This window comes from Dendronephthya gigantea, unplaced genomic scaffold (assembly GCF_004324835.1).
Source record: "Dendronephthya gigantea isolate DGI-Jeju-01 unplaced genomic scaffold, DenGig_1.0 000310F, whole genome shotgun sequence".
NCBI lineage: Eukaryota > Metazoa > Cnidaria > Anthozoa > Malacalcyonacea > Nephtheidae > Dendronephthya > Dendronephthya gigantea.
In genome coordinates this window covers 85,027-103,571 of record NW_021163320.1, presented here as the reverse complement: position 1 = coordinate 103,571, position 18,545 = coordinate 85,027, and the positions used below count along the sequence as shown (strand labels likewise).

Genomic DNA, 18,545 nt, shown 5'->3' with positions numbered 1-18,545 from the left:
ACAGGAAAAAAGGGTAAGAGGAACCTTCAAATCGCCCTCTATAATCCATCTCTCTTAAGGTTTTCGATACAAATCCTACGTCTAATCCTCTCCGTCTTCCCCTTAATCCGATTTAGTTAGAGTAATAAATCGGAAGTACGTCAGGGCATAGCCCACCCTAGCATTTTTCTCCCCGAGAGGCAAACGTAACACTATATCGCTTTTCCTGTGCGGCGGACACCGAAATATTCTGTTTATTTTCTCAACTCGGTCGGACGGTTTCTAACAGGGAATCTATATAAGAGGATCTCTTTGCGATTTGACCAAGATACCGTGGGAGAAGATACTGTAAACTTTATAAGCTTTGAACAAAGCAAAAATGGCAAACGATCGTTGGTTTTATGCCGCATTGATTGTTGTTACAAGTGCCCTCATGAGAAGCGAAGGTGCGTGTGCTATTAAAAACATCGTTTGTTTTAATGTCATAGGATTGTCACGATATTAAAAAAATGTACACTAAGTTCAAAGAATACACTATTCATTCATGCTGAATAGTTTGCCGTCTGTTTTTATCTATGAGTTGTACGTTTCGTTTAAACGAAGAAGGTAGATTTATCGCCATGATCATACGATGGACCGTAAATTGATATCAAATGTTCTGTGTAAGATGCTTGAAGCAAAAACGCAAAAATAACTGTTTATGCAATATCCACAAAGGAGAACATTGCAAACGTATCTGCATTAAAGAGAAACTTGGAAACTAGAGTTCCTGAGCGGGAAAGTCGGGGAATTAGTCTTTATAAAAGCAGTGCGAACTAAAAGGCATTTTGTATAAACAAGGGATAATTTTCTTGCAAAGAGTCACGGAATCTTATTGAAAGTCCCCATGTATAGCCTAGATATTACTACGCAGTCGATTTGTAAGACCCAGAGGTTTGGCCTCAAGGCAAACTACGAAGGTTTGCGGCTTATTGTGCAAGGCACAGCTTTCTGCCTTGGAAAAACTGCGTGAAGCAAAACATTCCCGTCCGCTCGACATTCTTGTCTTTAAAAATCGTTATAAGGCATGCGCCGCCACATACTATATCGGTATATTACCGGCCTTTTTTGTACAATTGTTTGCTAAGATATCATCAAAACATGTTCAGTATAATGTACAAAGAAATGTGAAAGTATTTGCTCTCGTGCGATGAAAACAACGGCAAGGATTGAACAGACCGATACAATACAAGAGGACATTTGTTTGACATTAATATGTATTCATGATTTTGCCGATAATTTCCGTGGAACTAAAACTGTGTTGCAATTGTCGTTATTATTAAGTACTTTTTTTAAATCGAACTATTTCATACGATATTTAAACAAATTCTGGTAATTTGAATATCCTAAAAATGTTTTGTTTGTTTGCCGTATGTCGAGGTCTCTCAAAAGCCATCGTGTGATTCTTGTTTTTGCGGTTTTTCCCAAGTACAGTTCTTTGGACCTTTTGACTAGATCTGCGCCTTTGATAGATCACAACTTGGTTAAAATGTTGGACGTTTTATGCAATAGTGAATATTTTCAAAAAGATTTGATCAATATATGTGAATTTTTTCAAACGGGCGTTTGTGGTTTCAGAAGTGCTGGTATTCATCTAGGACAGGTATTATAGACTAAGAAAACAATTCTTTGAAGGAAACTGTGAGAATAGGAAATGAGGTTCATAACTCCGGGGATTATTATGACATGGGGGTCAGGAAATATATCAGGATTATAATCTATAAGTGGCCATGTGATTGATATAGGTCTGCTTAGGTCTGCTCAATGGTATTCAATTGTTGTACATAAAAGTTTAGCACTATAGTAAATATTGTTTTTAGCCTCCAGGCTAATCTGCCAAAAAGGTCTTTATTTTTTCCTTTCCTGTGGTATTGAAATGATATTTGACCTGGGCATTTTCATTCAAATTCATTTATCCCAAAAACCATGCATGCCCAGTTTTCTATAGGGCTGATGATCTGGTTGATAAGCTAATGATAGAACCAGTGTTTCACACCCTTCCAGAAAATATGATAATTTGGCTATTGAATTTCATTTTGTGCATATATCTGACATCCACTAACCCCAATTATGTCATAATCAGGGAAACCTTGCTTTATGCCAAGTAAGGAACTTTCTGGAAAGCATATTATTAAGATCTAAGCTGTAAACATGGGTGCAACTGGGTGTTCAAAATTCTCATCCTTATCTAACATCAGATTACACACTTAATGAGAATATTTGCCAAAGTCTCTCCTTAAAGCTCCTTTTATATGACAGAATTCCCTAATGCAAATATTGTGTTAACCCCTGTGAATGGGGATATTTAAGAAATCTGATATGGTGATGCAAATCAATCAAAAGCTGGTTTTAGATTTATTATTCAAATGGTCTGTTGATGTATGTTGTTATAATTGTTTCAAATTGTTTACGAAAAATTGAAAGTACTAAAAATAGCAAATATTTGTCATAGCAAGAAGGGCTAACTCACCAACTACCAATGCATACACGCCTAATGCTTTTATATGCTAATGTTCATGGAACAATTGTCCAAAAGCCTCCTGTCAACTGAGCCATGCCTTTACTAGTTGTAGAATTAATGAATTTAATTTTTTTTTACCTGCAATGAATTTTTTTATCTGCATTTATAGCTATAATGAAGCCAAAGGGTGAAAAACTTGTATGTCAAAGCTCATTCACAAAGAGTGGCAAATGTGAAACGAAACTTTCGTGTTATATGTACCTGACGAATAGGAATAAGGATAAGCCCCACCTTGGTTGCGTTGACAATGATAATTCACACCTATTCATGTGTAATGCTGTTCCCACAAGCAATTTTATTGGCAAATGCTGTAATGAGGATATGTGCAATGCCAAATTGAACCTGACCTTCACTTTTACAGAGCCTACAACTAAAGTACACCCTAGTAAGTTGTTTTTTGCATATTGTGTTTTTAATAGCATTTTTTAATACCAACATCTCAGTAATACCTTTCTGATATCTCTGACACCTCAATACAACACAATCCTCTCTTAAGGTCACTTACTTATACAGGCAACCACCTAATACTCAAATGGACACCTCTTTGATACACACAGATCCCCAATACAAACAGCTTGCTCATACAGACATCTCACTAACACAGACACCTCCCTCATATAAACACCTTCCTAATATAGACACATGTTTAATGTGAACACCTCTACTGTACAGACACCCCTGTAATATGAACACTTCCCTCTAATACATACATTGTATAAAGAATCTTCTTTCATATAAACAACTCTCTAATGAAAAGGCACACTTCCAATACCAGTGCCTCTCTCCAATTAGCACACCCTTTTTCAATACACTCCTCCTCTCTAATGCACACAATTCCTTGACATGAAGTTCCCACTCAATACAAACTTCACACGGTGTATCCTCCAAGTTTAGGAGAAGTTTGTCTTGCCCTCATTTATTGTAATATAAACCTTTTGTTTCAGCGGAGCAGATGACAAAAGTGGTATATGTTGGTTATGGTCGTACCGTGATCATCGCTATATGCATCTCTGCACCAGTCTGCCTGATTACTCTTGCTGTCATGCTTTTTATCTACCTAAGAGACAGACGTTTATCTATGCTTCACAAAAATCTTATCGAAAGTGATTTAGAAGTTGGGGAGAACAAAATGCCTGAATCTATCCAGGAAATTATTGAATATGATCAAACATATTCAGGTTGGTTTGAGATTTCCTGCCTTATTAAGACTATAATACTCTTATTCCTAAGATTTAAAATCATGCCAAATTCACTTCGGTAATTTTTAGTGCAAATTCCCAAGGCTTTTCTCGTAATTCATACCGTACCATGGCATACCGTACCATAGCATAGCATAGCATAGCATAGCATAGCATAGCATAGCATAGCATAGCATAGCATAGCATAGCATAGCATAGCATAGCATAGCATACCAAGTTATTTGAAGCCCGTCCCTCGTGATGTAGAAACATAGAAAAGGTTGCATATACAGTAACATTACCTACGATAACGTTTTTCATCTAACTTGGTTACATAGGAAGCGGTTCAGGTCTTCCCTTGTTGATCCAAAGGACAATTGCGAGACAAGTCGTTTTGCACGATTGCATTGGAAAAGGACGGTACGGCGAAGTGTATCGTGGAAAATGGCGAGGCGAAGATGTCGCCGTGAAAATATTCTCCACTCGAGACGAATGCTCGTGGCGACGAGAGACGGAGATCTACCAGACGGTCATGTTGAGACACGAAAACATCCTAGGTTGGTTAATTGACGTTTTTAAAACTTTTTTTAAAACTGCTCATTTAACTAATGGATAGTTTTGCCTTCATATATGCTCTAGTTAAAGATTTCTCGCGTTTTTTCCTAGGATTCATCGCTGCCGACAACAAAGACAACGGTACATGGACTCAGCTGTGGCTGGTGACAGATTACCACAAAAATGGTTCGCTTTGCGACTATCTTACCAACGTGAAAGAACTGAATGTCAACTCTATGCTGAACATGGCGATTTCCGTTGCCTCAGGACTTACTCATCTCCACATGGAAGTTCGTGGAACTAAAGGAAAACCTGCCATCGCCCACAGAGATTTGAAGAGCCGTAATATCCTGGTGAAAAATGACGGTAAATTCCTGCTTCTGAACACGTAGCTACTCCTTGCATTTGTTACGGAAAACGTCTGAATGGCATATTTGAGTATTTGGGAATATGCGAAAAACATCGCTGTCCTGTGTCCGTTTCAGTCATGATCCAATCATCAAAATATTCAATTATCTTTTCATTGTTTTGAAATAGATCGATGTTCTCTTCCATAGGTCGTGAACCCAGTGATGATAAAATTCCTTTATCTTTTCATTATTTTTATATCAATGTTTTCCATATCGTTCAGTCATGATCAATTATGCCAGTTATGATCCAATCATCAAAATATTCAGTTATCTTTTCATGATTTTGAAATATATCGATGATCTCTAGGTTATAATCGAGTGATGACGAAACTCCTTTATCTTTTCATTATTTTTATATCAATGTTTTTCATATCGTTCAGCCATCATGCCAGTTAATCATTTATGATCCAATCTTCAAAATGTTCAATTATCTTTTCATGATTTTGAAATATATCGATGTTCTCTAGGTAATAATCGAGTGATGACGAAACTTCTTTATCTTTTCATTATTTTTAAGTGTTTTCCGCACTAATTGTGTCTTTCTCTTTAATTTTGTAACTACACTTTCAAAACACCCATTTTCAACTGCAATGAAAAAGTCCTCAATGTTCCATACCGCATCCCATTCACTCAGTATATTTCCAACTAACTTTCATAATCGAGCAAATGTGTATTGTTTTTCAAAGGCTCGTGCTGTATTGCCGACCTGGGTCTTGCAGTATTTTACGATGCTGGCAGCGACTCATTTGACCTGCCTTCCGGCAGCCGTGTTGGAACGAAACGTTACATGGCGCCAGAAATTCTGGACGACACAGAACCCAAGACTTTCCACGAATTCAAAAAGATCGATATCTATGCCATGGGATTGGTTCTTTGGGAGATTGCAAGGCGATGCGCCTTCTCAGGTATGGAAATGATCGTTTATCCTTTCATATGTTGTGAAGTTTGTAGCACATTGTCTACACAACTCTATCACAACTCTATCACATAATCTTCACAACTCTATCTTAGAAGATCTTTATTTTCTTCTCCGGGGTCGAACGTTGCACGATTTTCAGACCGTTGCGTATATTTCCACAGGTAACCCGAGCGAGGAGTATCAGCTGCCGTTCTACGAGAAAGTTCAGTCTGATCCCAGCATTGAAGAAATGAAGGAGACTGTTTGTGTCGAGAAATTCCGACCGGAGACTCCGAAGACATGGGAACAAAATCCGGTAAGATACGTGCGGATAATCGTATCGGTGTTTCTGTCTATTGCATGCGTGAATTGTTACACCATCGTGGGCCAAAATTTCCAAGAAAATCGCACGAGACTTAGATGAACGTATAATAATGTACACCAACACATTTTTGTCTATTGCCATAGGTCATGAAGGGGATTGGCAAGGTTATGAAAGAATGTTGGTATGAATGCAATGCCGCCCGACTTCCAGCTCTGCGAGTGAAGAAAACTCTGATCAATCTGAGATCCAACGACCCAGTGGATGTATAAAATGAGACGGAGGAAGCCGTCGCTTGAGCGAAAGGGGATATATGTCGACATTATACTTCGCCGTCTTTTAAAGTGAACTTGATGAAGATTTAAGCGCGTGGCTGTGTTTCAAGAATGGTGGTATTTTTGAAGAGAGAGAGAATTTCTGAACAAAACAATGCAAATACTATTGACCAAGTCATATTAACCATACCCAATGCCATATAGGAAGTAGTTTTAACAGTGGCGTAGATTTAGGAGAGCTAACTCAGCCAAAACTGGGCAACCAAGGTTGCTAATGAAATACATGATCCCGAGATGTATGATAGAAATCGTACATGGATATAGGCGAAGCCTTAAAACTTTCCCCCCTATCCTAATATTTACGCCACTGAGTTTTCAGGGCACCTAGTAGCTACTAGTAGCAATTTTCGCTTGTATTTACTGCATTTAAGAAGCTAAATGTATAGTTGCACCCGCCCCTGTTAGAAACCAATAGAGAGAGAGAGAGGTGTTCAAGTGTATATATTATATATAGGTATTTTTTGAACGTTACATATATAAATTAGCTGTTATGTGTACGGGAAAAGGGGAAGTCGCGCCTGAATGTCTTTAAAAAATGATACCCAGTCGTAATGTGAACAAACGCCTTGTTTAAATTTTGGACTATTAAAGCTTCTTAAAATACGAAAAAGGTGGTTTCAAACAAGTCTTTTTGCAAGGGTTTCATATATACCACTACTGTACGTCATTCGTTTTTAGCCATTTTTGACCATTTCAGCATTGAAAATCACCTTTATTGCTTTAATAGGCTTTTTACGCACTGGGCTTACTCACAGCTACGAAGACCAAGTCCAAGGTTACCAAAGGTCAAAAGGCAAATTTTTAAGACGTGAGCGCTTCCTAATATTCATTGCCGTACTGCTAGTATATAATAGTATTTTGTTTCTTAATGTCTCTGGAAGTAGTTATATTTTTCTGTTTCGAATTTATGTCAGAACTATAGTTCTTAGAACTAAACATATTCACAAAATTATATTGATGTAAAGTATTAAACATTTCAAACACTGCTATCGTAACCAATTTAATTTCGCAAAGAATTGTATTTTGGAACCTAATCTATGTAGTTTTTCGGTTTGACAGGCCCCCATGCGCATGCGACGAATTTTTGCAACACCAGTTAAACAGCCTTGTTTTGAAAACATGATTGGTCCAGTTATATTCTTTATCGTATAGGTATAACTGCATGAAGAGCATCGACCTTGCACAAGTATCATTACTTAAAACTTATTTTTAACACACAAAGACTTACTTTCCATTTACTCTGTCTTGGCTGTCTTACTAACTTAGTTGAGTGCACCGAGTGAGTCACTTCCACTTTCAAAACTTTCATTTACACCCTTTCTTGCATGGGAACCATGGCAGAAGACTTGACCAAACAATGTGCAACCATATATGGCAACAATATCATCCACTCAAGTGTCATTTTAACCTTGATAAAAAATTAACCACATTAGATTTGTATATATAAAAAAGATTTCGTTTTAAGTGTAATTTTGTTACAAGGATGTGGTTTCACACTTTCACTGCCAGTTTGGATAAGTTTTTTAAGTTTGCCCATTGTTCGGAGTTGGATTTGAGTGGAGTAAAAAATTGGAGTTAACCTTGGGTTAAGCTAACCAGGTTTGGAACAACCGGCCCCAATAATTTTTAAACAAGCTGCAATGTGTTTACTGTAGTATCATCTGGGACCAGGGACTCTGATCCAGGACTAGATTACTTTTTGCTTTTAATGAATTAATGTAAATTAATTCTACCTGAATTAAGTTTTGTTTTCCAGGTGCATCATTTTAAACTTTAAATAACCAACCGGAGCAAATGCATCATCAGAGTGAATGACTACATCCTGTGAATCGCTGGAAAAATGAAATAAAATTTAAGACTTTTATTGAGAAGAGTTAGAACGTTTATTGCAATATAGACAGCTTGCAAAATCCTTGAAATGTATGCTGTCATGACCATTTTTGTGACCGACTGCTGTGCAACAAGTATTTTATTATATCCTTAAAAAATATCAAGGGAGAAAATCATATGTGTTGCATTTGTGTGAGGTTGGTACACCTTTGACTTTTGCCATGCTGCCAATAATTTAAAAATTTAAAACAGTAAATTGAAAAGCAAATATCCTACTAGCTATAACTTGGCTTGGCACTTCACTTACATCACAATTCTTTTCTTAAATAATGGGCAGTCCAGTGTAAATGTTTCATATTCCCCGCCCTCACCACAAACGTTGCAATCAAACTTCTCATTCTAGAAAGAAAATCATTTGTAAACAAAATAGTTTATGTCAAATGTCAATACTTACAAAAAACAAGATGTACGTCTCACAATATGCCAGGTGAAATATTTAAGTTCAGATTGATCAGACTTACAATTTTAAGAAGGTGAGAATGCATTTCAGATATGGTTTTTCCAAGATGTTTATTCGGCTCTAAACCTTCAAAACCAAGTGACAGAGTTAGAAATAGATGGCAGAACAGGGGGTGTGTGTACTCTTTTCTTAAACAACAGTCTCTGTTAGACTTAAGGTCATAAGATAGTAGAGTAAACCCAAAATATGTTTCACCTACCCATTGTGGCAACTTTAATGATAATGGCACTAATTTGTGAATTAATCATCTCTTTGAGAAGCTTTTTCTGATCTCTCTCCCAAAGATAGGCCAAAGAGATTAGACCCAGACGTGAACACCTGAATTATAATAAAACCCATTAAATATTGCTGCCATTTTCTCTCTTTTGCTACCAAGTATTGCGTAACTTTTTTTTTAGCGAATGAGTATTGTCAGCTATTATACATACATGCAGAGGACTATTTTCAAAATGAAAACTATAACCATACAATTCCTATCACACATCTTAAGGGTACTAGCTGAAAGGCATTCTAAAGAAAACCCTTTAGAAAGTCTCTGGCTTTGTTGCAACCCTACAGTTTATTCACTTGGAAAAATGCAACTCATAGGTGCTCAAACAGAAACAAAACTCGCAATTCCAGTGTATATACTGAGAGCTTTATGATTGAGAAACTTACACATTTTCAACTCTGACTTTTTGGTAATTAGATAATATTGCACCAGATGAAACACCCTCGATATGGACTTCAGCCTAAAAGATCAATGTGGAAAAAAAACCATTAGCGAAGCCAACTTTTGCACATCCAATAATGATCGCTTGAGTTCATTCACATAGTAAGCATAAAAGGTAGTCTTCATATTCAAATGGAGCGGACTTTAAAGAAATATTTAAAGATGGTAAACTTTGTGAGTTTTCCAAAGCACAGATACTCCATTACTTACCATAACCTCTTTTAGCAGCTCATACAAGTCTTCAACTTCATCTTCATTATTGACAATGTAGTCTTTGCCCTGTTCAACAGGACTTCCTTGAATTGTACGTCGAAATAAGGGCAAGTCCATGGCCTCGGAGTAAAGCTCTATTGCATCATGACCAACGGTTTGATACATGTAGCTGTCCATCTCATCTGGCAATACAAATTGCATTAAAACAATGAAGTTCTGTCACAAAAAGGCATTCTTTTATTTTATTTCTCCAAACTTTGATCCAGGGGAGCCAGTTTTGAAGGACTAATACACCATTTTTTGTCCCTCCCAAAAGACCCTGACCATGCACCTAAAAATTTCCAATATCCCCTCTAAATGAAAAACAAGAATCTCAAGTTCAATAGAGACATCCACATTAACAATACTCCCATATGGAAAATATGACAGACATGCAATGCTTGTGAGCTTAGAGCAGTTCAAAAATTTAGACACAAAATGGGTAGATTAAAAATTGCAACACATGCTGAGGTTTATTTAGACACGATCGACGGGTCACCATCTTTAAAGGGACAAACACGTGTGTGCATGTTGTAATCAAATAAAACAATTGTAACATCAAACGATGTGCACTGAGATATATACATAACGTGAACTTATTCAAGCAAACCATACTTCGTAAGGAAGTGTAACCTCTACGCTATAAACACACCTGTATTTTCCGGCGGTTTTAGGTTAGCTAACGCCACTATTTCGTGGCCATGAGCAACACATTGCATCATGTTGTAGCAACTGTCCTTCCCACCGCTATAAAAACGAAATAAAACATATCTAAGAGCTAGAAATAAGCCAAACAATCCAGTATAAGATAGGGAGAGATGTTTACCTCACTAGCGCCACGACTTTCATAACTTAAGAAGGGAAAAATTGCAACGAAGGAACGTGAAAAGAAATCACATTTTAGCAAGAAATTGAAAATACCTCCATAACCTCCATCACATCACGTGAATCGCTGTCGTCCCAGTTCCTTTTCGGTTGACACGTAACGAAACGATCCCAACAAAACGAACGCATTGAACACGAACGCTAAACGGGGTGAGTTCTTCCCATAGCCAGTAAAGGCCAGTACTATTTTACACATTTCACAATTTTTGCTTAGATTCTAGATCAGATGACACTTTCTTTTTTAGATGGATGTGAACGATTGAGAAGTAACGGATGTTCAAATACGGGCACTTATTTATCAGGGAAATGAGAGCACTCGTAACTCTTCGCTCGTTTACATCTATCAAAAGACGAGTATCGCAGCAAAACTAAGTAAATTTCCTGGTTTCTATATTAGAGATATTAGCAATCTGAATTGATCAAAATCTTAATTGTAAACCTAGCCTTACACTAACACTAACAATAAAGGATTATTAGATTAAGGATTAGATTTGTGGATTCTAGACATAGATTAAGTAATAAATGGCTTTACTTCAAAAATATCTTCATAACAATTACAAAACACTTTTAATCGTACTGTGTCGTACATTACATTTACAGTTGAAAGATTGGCAGTTGTTATAATGATAAATAGTGCTGATCACTGAAATTAAATCGTTCTAAGCTGCATTAGCCGTCTTGAAACAACAGTCAACAGCTAGTGCAAATTTCGAATTCTGTTCTGCTATCAATTTAAAATGAATTCTAAAAAAAACGACCTTAAAAACACGAACAAACACTATTTTGAAACTGCCAATTTTTCAACAGTAATACTGTACAGCACCACCTAAAAGTAACCGCGTTTTTGGTGAACACGTTACAACCATAAAGTAGGTTGCTTCTGTGTGGTACTGTACAGGCCAGATAGTCTTTAATTACCAAATTTTAATCACGTGGCACGAACAACTGTCTGACATTAATATTTTGCGGTGGATTTTATCATATAGCAATGTGTATCTAAGTTGAATTCATATTAACTGGCATTTACAACATTCTGGCTCTAACTCATGACGCCAAATACGGGGTTATGACGGCAAATACTTGGCCCGATTTCGTCGTATTGGGCTTTCGTGTGACATACAGAATAGAATTCAGGCTGTAAAATAAAAGTTGTGTACTTGTTAATAACAGAATAAAGGTTATACTCCTTTTTGACTATTTATATACTTGTTTTAATGTATTAAAACGATTCTATGCAAAGAGGTTTGCACTAACTACCTTTCATATGAGTTAAAATATTTTCAAATACTTACAGTCGAAGCAAGCATACTACCACCAAACCAAACTGCATATCGTTGCATGTGATGAGTAATAACTTGGACATCCACTGGTTTGGGCTAAGATGAAGTAGAAAATTAATACAGCAATTTAAATTTTGGTATGGTGTGGTTTGTCAAGTTATGCGATGGTATGGCATGCTATATTAAAATGTGGTAAATTGAAGTATGGTATGGTATAATATGGTCGGTATGGTATAATATTGTGCGGTATAGTATAGTAAACTGTATTCTATGGTACTGTACGCTATAATAAGATTACTAAGATATGATATGTTAAGGTATGTGCTATTCTTTGGTATGCCAAGCCATGCTATGGTATGGTATAGTATGATATATGCTATGCTATATGCTACACTGTATGTTATGCTATTATAAAATATCCTAGAGTTTGATGTGGCATGGCTATGCTATGGTAAGACACACCGCATCCTAGAGTAAGGTACCGATATTCCAATATAAGAGTACTGTATTCTATCGTAAGCTATAGTATATTGAGTTGCAAGGAAAATCTTTATAATCCCTACCTTTATACGTCCACCACTCAGTTGCTCGCTCAACTTGAGACGAGAATCAACAACTCTCTTCACATCGCGCTGGAGACGACGGCCAAAATCTCGGAACATTGTAGAACCACCAGACAACACGATATTCTTGAAAAACAAATACAGCTGGTCAAAACCTACTGTGTAGCCTTCACGCACATGTACTGTAACACGGACAAATTTAGGGCGATTGACAAACCCACTAACGCGATAGTGCTACACGCGATTGTCCATAGAATTATCCATGAACAGCGTAGAAATAACGTAATGTTCGAGTTGTGCGTTGTTGGCAATATCAGAAGATGTTATTTCCAACCGTAGGATACAACTCGGAATTGATATAGCACAAACAAAACGAGAATAATTGGCAAAAGATCCACAATTATTCCTCTGCCGCTGTGCTTGATCAAAATAAACACTATATAAGTACTCATGCAGTGCATGCCGAAACACTCTACAAAGTACAGTACCAACCTTATACAATGGTCTTCTGACATCGATTGGACAGTTTTGGATAACGGTGTCCACGATTTCTGAGATTGGTGTTGTGAAATCAGGATTGGAGAACTAAAGGGATGTCAATCAACGACTATTTTCTAACGGATACTTCTAGTCGTTTGGTTTCGTTAATCGTATTATCCTTAGGAAAGGGGAGTAAGGGCATGCCCCCTCCCTGTTGAATGATTTAAACCTCCCTCCACACAAAAATTCAGAATATAGAACTTCATCATACTGTGATTTTAACAATCCAAAGCATTTAGAAGTAACTCTCGCTGATGGCAGAGGGAGAGAAGTGGCACTCTTGTTTAGACAAATCTTAAACTCTACAGGGGAAAATGGAGGTGCAACCCCCAATGCAAAATTCGAGTACCTACTAGAAAAATCAGAATACGAAATCCAATTTAATTGGCAATGATGGTGAAATCTAGGGGGCTAACCCTATACTAGACACAATTCTACACCTGCTTTCCTCCACTACACACAGTAAAAGAAAGAAACACAACTGTCCATATATCACTCTTTTGCGCTAGAACCTCACCTCTGGATGGAAAAAGATTTCCGGTCCTAAGAATCTTTCATAACCAACATCAACGGAGAATTTCTAAAATAACAAAAGTACGCAATGAAAGTCATAACTTCATTATAGGCACTACTAAATGTTACTCCCCAAGGGATTCAGATGGTATATTTTTAAGACTTAAATCCGATCTAAAATTGTGTTTCTCTTTTGGGCAGTATAAGTATTTTGTATGCGCATATTGACCTGTTTATTGACAGAGTTCATTCCCTCAAATTTCTTCATCCACTTGTCGGGGTCTGCGTCGTATTTGGCAAATTCCTTGGCGACATCAGGACAGATGTATCCCCAGCGTTCCTATAAAGTAATGCAAAAGCGTTGTAATGTATCTGACTGGGTACAGTGATGGTTTTAGTCGGACCTACATCAGACACTAAGTCAGCAATGTCGGACACTAAGTCAGCAATGTCTCAGTCATGTGTTGTTGGTAATACTGGAACGTGGTACTCCCAACCGTAGGATACGACTGAAACTTCATGTAGCACAAGCTTACGCGAATAATAGGATAGGATTCCACAATTATTCTTCTGCCGCTGTGCAATAGGAAACATGATCATGCTATAACACATTTTATAACGCATGTGAAGGCTATTTTTAATGGGCAAACGAGCAAACAGCTTTGAATGCTTGGATGTATAAGTGCCCTCATTTGAACATCCGTAACTGGTCCACTCGTTCGCATTCATCAACAGGCGTTCCCACTATTGTCATATGTCATGAGCACTAGTCTTTCATAGAGCTGTAGTATGTACCTTTATAGTCTTAGCTGTATCCAGAGACTGTTCTGGTGGGATTCCAATCTCTCGCTCCCTCAAGATCTGTTGTACAAAGTATGTGATGTCTCGTCCAGCAATGGGAATATGCTTGATACAGCTGCCAATGACATAGCCTTCAGCCTATATGCAAGAGAAATGGTTTAAACCAGTGTTAAAACTGTTAAGAATTATTCTTACTCTTGAGAAACATAGCCCTATGTACTTTACTTTTTTTAGAGACACAAATCCTTATCTTAACTTCATTATTAGAATAAACACTAATCTTAAAGCCTATTGCCACACAAAAAGTCTTGAAAAATTAGTCTTGAACATACCACTGGTATCACATGGGTGACACCATCACCAGAGTCAATGACGGTACCAGTCAGAGTTCTTTCACCAACTTGACGGGAAGTCCAGGATGCGGCCAAAGCAAGCACAGCCTAGATTTGGTGATAAATGAAAGGAATTACACTAAATAACAACATGACTACCACCACTCATAAATTATGCAATCAACCATGTACACTCTTTAACGGTTCAATCTTTACTCAATATGTCTGTTGCAGCGGTTTGATTTGTATAATGTGATTGTCAGCACATTACAACCGTAGATACAACTGCATTTTAATATAGCACAACAAAAACGGAAATAAATTTGTATGAAGGCAAATTTCTTTCCCTGCCTGTCATGCAAAATATCGAAAAAAAATCCTTGTCTTTAGGTGGAACCTTGCTGGTTCTTGTAAGCTTGATTAACACTAGTTAAGATTTAGTTTTAACCAACTGGTGTTTGCTTTAAAACTTTGAATGTTCAACTTTTTTCAGGTCTCTCAAAGTTATATACAAGATTAGAAACCAGTGTAACATTTGAACTGTAGATCTTATTTTATGTACCACAAGGGACTGCTGCCTGGCAAATATCAGAGAATAACGTAGATGCAAATCTGGTAAACAAAGTGCTCTTACTTGTACTGCAATGTATAAACCAGGGACATTGAAAGATTCAAACATGATTTCTATAAGAAATAAAAAAAAACAACCTTATGCACTTGAAAAAAGTTCTGCTGTTTTTGCAAGTGTTTCCCAATTATATATTGAAATCGATCGAAAAAGGGTGCAAAAGGTGCAGGGGATACCATCCCTAGACAATTTTACACCTCCTAACAGAATTCAGCTTCCCCCGAAAAATATACCCCTTAGAAAGATGATCCTGCATTATCTGCATTTGACTGAGCCTCTGGCATGAAGATTATTCCAGACTCATAAACATAGAAATGTTAGGATATAGTGAATACTCTTCTGGTTCTAAACTACGGTCTAGGTGTCACTCCTGTAGTAACAGTGGAAAAACATGACATTCTCATCACTGGGCATACAGCATGTCACAGGTAAAATTAATAAAACCTTTTTAATAACTTATCCATTATTATAACATAGCTTTAATTACCAGCAGTGTATTCTCTGTTTTCTGGAGTATTTAAAGGTGGCTCAGTCTAAAAAAAAAGATTTACATTTTAACAATAAACTCATGAAATGTATTTATCACAATGTAGAAAAGCTAAAGTTACCAGTAAGAAATAATGGTCTTCTGGTTCAGCACGAAGATACTTGAATATACACTGTTCCCAAAATCTCTCCTAAAAATAGGTATTGATGAATATTTGTAACAAGAAATTGAGGTTTTGTTGTAAAAGTTTGTGAAAAACTTAAAATGAATATCATACCATCAGATCCCAATCTTCCACGATGCCATGACGAATTGGCCACTATAAATACAAAATTTATTGAGATAAAAATCAATATTAAATCAATATCTTAGTACTTCTAGATTTCAACCAATAAATTGCTAACGTGCATAGACCTTATGCAGAATTGCATTTTGTATAGCATAAATGTTTGTAAAAAGCAATAGAGGTTTTTCATGGCAGCCATTCCTGTGGTCAACTTCAAAGTTCCCACAAGGAACATGCATACATTAATAAAGGCGGGATTTTGAAGTTGACCACAAAGATAGCCGCCATGAAAACCTTTATAGACAACAGCTAAATAATGGGTATACAAACCTTTGTGCTGTATTGTGGCTTTTCAATTGCTTCATCTCCAATATAAAAATCTAAACCAAGTGGAGATACACTTTATCAATGTACTCTATGTTCTCTCTCTTTGCAAAGACAGATATGGAAGAAATAAATCAGGCTAAACATGCAGTTATTAATACATCTCATTGATCTCAAAAATAAAATAATTTCACTTTAAAAATACAGTTTAATAAAATGATAAAGTTGCAAGAAATCCCAATAAACAGGATTTCAATTCCATCATTAGTCAAAGCTTATGATTCTAACAGGATATTACATTTATTTTTATGTCAATTAAATTCGCCTCAACTTCATAGATTTTTATGAAATCAAAATTTAACTGTACATCTTGGAAAGAAAATAAATTCAAACAATAGCCAATTTTTTTCTTTAGCAAAAATAATTTTTTCCACACATACCAAGATCTTCAACACCCTTTGTTGTTCTTCGTTGACTTTTGTCACCAATTTTGGCAGTTTCCTTTATGGCTATGGCTAAAAATTGAATTTTGCTCTTGTATTCAATCTGTTTATTCAATCTGTTCATTCAAAAACATTCAAAATTCCATTGCATCTCACAACTTACCTGATGGCATAATAAACTGTGGTTCAGTGTTACCAGCATAACCCATTTTTGTATACCTAAATTTCGTATTTGAAACAAATTAGAACATTAGCCTTGGATTGGAGATAATCTACCTGGCAACAGCTCATGATCTCATTAAGACATTTTATCACAAATTAGCTGCTAATTAAAGGGGGATTTAATCACTTTTAATTTGTATATAAGCGGTATGTATCTACTCAAGGGCAAATTTGGACCATGAATACTACATTATGGAGGCATGTTGTGTTTTTTAATCTTCAATATTATATCAACACACATATCAACACACATGCACTTTAACGTCATTTCGTAGCCCCCTTCCCCAAATTAAGACCATGCCTTGCCACCGCTAATTATAGTCTTCAGCCAGCAGCAATGTTTTCAGTGTATTTTGAAAAGTTGGAAAAAGTTTTGGGAACAGAAATATGCTTGAAATATCACTTATATTATGCTCACTTTCACATGTCAAACCTTGAAGTGTGCACATTGAGTTTTTGAGAAGGGTTCGGCCAATAAAATCTGAGTCCTGAGGCAATTAAAATGTTTTGTAGGAAAACAAAGCAAAATTACTTTTTCTCCAGGATTATCTGCTATTGCAATGGCAATAGATATATCTAGTTGTTTTGGTATATTAATTAATAAATTGACTATACGGAACGTGTTAATAGAAAAATTCAGTAAACATAAACTAGTTGTCTGGACTTTGGGGTGTTTCGGCCTTTGCAAGAATCGCTAAGTTTATAGGTGTTATATACAAATCTACACGCGGAAACTACAGTTGAAAAAGCTACAGCACTTGAAATACATATTAAACATCGCAACAAACAGCTGGAAAACATGCTATGCAAGCACGCAAAGCAAGAAATAAACTTTTAGGGAGTTCATTATATCCCCGGAACTTGGCAAAATGAACAAGAGCATTTGACTTACCCAGTTCCATTGTCGATAACACAAGCAGGAAGCCTGCCCTGAATAGACATAGTGGTTGAAGAATTCTGTCGGCTTATAACTCCGTGTTCTTATTGAAAATAGCGTTGTTTTTCGTGAGATATAAAGGTTGAAACTTCGAGGTTATCACAGGCGGAAGCCAGACAGCAAGATGGCGACCAGGACGATTGGGGAGGATCCGGAGCACTGCATTCTGGGTAGACAAATATGGCCTCCAATCCTCACGAAGACTCAAACATTTCCTTTCAAATTTAACTGTAATTAAATCCAATTAAAGTCATTTTTAAGCGTTCCTTTTTAAGTACCCTTAGAGAAGGAAGTGCGCTTTGGAACATACTTTTAACAATGGGCAAATGGGCAATCTTTCGTTCCTTTCATTGTTTATTTTCGCACGAATCAAGAGTTGTCAAAAAAACTAGACCTAGTTCTCTCACTCGTTTCAGTTTTAAAACTTTTTATTTCTGAAAGAGAAAAGCGAAACGATTTTCTTACCTTATAAAGTAATCGCTCCTTAGGATTGTTTATATAAATGTCAGCACATATTAGTCGTCTAAGAAAGAGTGCTCAAAACTATTTGAATTAGTACATTTTAAAAAAGTACGACGAAAGTAAATGTTTGCCTTGGTACATTTTGAGGAAGTTTTTCGGGGTTTTTTTCGGGTTTTTTTTGCATGTCGTGCCCGCGCATTAGACATCAGACAAGCAGATTATTGAACAGAAATTTGAAGGGACTCTTTCGTTTCACACGAAATTCTACAATCTGTTACACGCGGTTACACC

The 18,545-nt window shown here is 36.6% G+C and overlaps 3 protein-coding genes across 3 annotated transcripts; 1 reads left to right on the top strand and 2 right to left on the bottom strand.

The window, feature by feature from the left end:
* The first annotated feature begins 183 nt into the window (after positions 1–183).
* LOC114541822 (TGF-beta receptor type-1-like) lies at positions 184–7,147 on the top strand. Its single transcript, XM_028561635.1, has 8 exons — positions 184–425; positions 2,649–2,924; positions 3,484–3,717; positions 4,056–4,274; positions 4,384–4,638; positions 5,369–5,587; positions 5,763–5,896; positions 6,049–7,147. Exons 1-8 carry the CDS (start codon positions 359–361, stop codon positions 6,172–6,174), a joined length of 1,530 nt encoding a protein of 509 aa, XP_028417436.1. The 5' UTR covers positions 184–358; the 3' UTR covers positions 6,175–7,147.
* A 55-nt stretch (positions 7,148–7,202) lies between these two features.
* Positions 7,203–10,485, bottom strand: LOC114541825 (diphthine--ammonia ligase-like). The gene is made up of 9 exons (XM_028561639.1): positions 10,378–10,485; positions 10,204–10,298; positions 9,510–9,694; positions 9,245–9,318; positions 8,787–8,905; positions 8,589–8,653; positions 8,375–8,466; positions 7,971–8,069; positions 7,203–7,645 (listed from the first exon to the last, which is right to left on the bottom strand). Exons 1-8 carry the CDS (start codon positions 10,398–10,400, stop codon positions 7,976–7,978), a joined length of 747 nt encoding a protein of 248 aa, XP_028417440.1. The 5' UTR covers positions 10,401–10,485; the 3' UTR covers positions 7,203–7,645; positions 7,971–7,975.
* A 362-nt stretch (positions 10,486–10,847) lies between these two features.
* On the bottom strand, positions 10,848–17,937 carry LOC114541823 (actin-related protein 3). Its single transcript, XM_028561637.1, has 16 exons — positions 17,748–17,937; positions 16,797–16,852; positions 16,631–16,705; positions 16,197–16,246; positions 15,858–15,899; positions 15,702–15,770; positions 15,581–15,626; positions 15,100–15,149; positions 14,466–14,573; positions 14,128–14,271; positions 13,562–13,672; positions 13,337–13,399; positions 12,772–12,864; positions 12,280–12,405; positions 11,729–11,812; positions 10,848–11,571 (listed from the first exon to the last, which is right to left on the bottom strand). The coding sequence occupies exons 1-16, from the start codon at positions 17,795–17,797 to the stop codon at positions 11,476–11,478; spliced, it is 1,263 nt and encodes a 420-aa protein (XP_028417438.1). The 5' UTR covers positions 17,798–17,937; the 3' UTR covers positions 10,848–11,475.
* Between the last annotated feature and the right edge of the window lie 608 nt (positions 17,938–18,545).

Bases quoted from the DNA above. Each gene is read 5' to 3' on its own strand.
- LOC114541825 (XM_028561639.1), bottom strand. From the start codon at position 10,400: ATGAAAGTCGTGGCGCTAGTGAG. The intron at 8,906-9,244 runs GTAAGTTTCTCA...ATTATAATTCAG, and splicing joins AAAGTCAGAGTTGAAAATGT to GTGTTCACGTCTGGGTCTAA. The intron at 8,467-8,588 runs GTAAGTCTGATC...TTTTCTTTCTAG, and splicing joins ATTCTCACCTTCTTAAAATT to AATGAGAAGTTTGATTGCAA.
- LOC114541823 (XM_028561637.1), bottom strand. From the start codon at position 17,797: ATGTCTATTCAGGGCAGGCTTCCTGCTTGTGTTATCGACAATGGAACT. The intron at 16,706-16,796 runs GTAAGTTGTGAG...TTCAATTTTTAG, and splicing joins ACAGTTTATTATGCCATCAG to CCATAGCCATAAAGGAAACT. The intron at 15,771-15,857 runs GTATGATATTCA...ACCTATTTTTAG, and splicing joins TGGAAGATTGGGATCTGATG to GAGAGATTTTGGGAACAGTG.
- LOC114541822 (XM_028561635.1), top strand. From the start codon at position 359: ATGGCAAACGATCGTTGGTTTTATGCCGCATTGATTGTTGTTACAAGT. The intron at 2,925-3,483 runs GTAAGTTGTTTT...CTTTTGTTTCAG, and splicing joins TACAACTAAAGTACACCCTA to CGGAGCAGATGACAAAAGTG. The intron at 3,718-4,055 runs GTTGGTTTGAGA...TTGGTTACATAG, and splicing joins ATATGATCAAACATATTCAG to GAAGCGGTTCAGGTCTTCCC.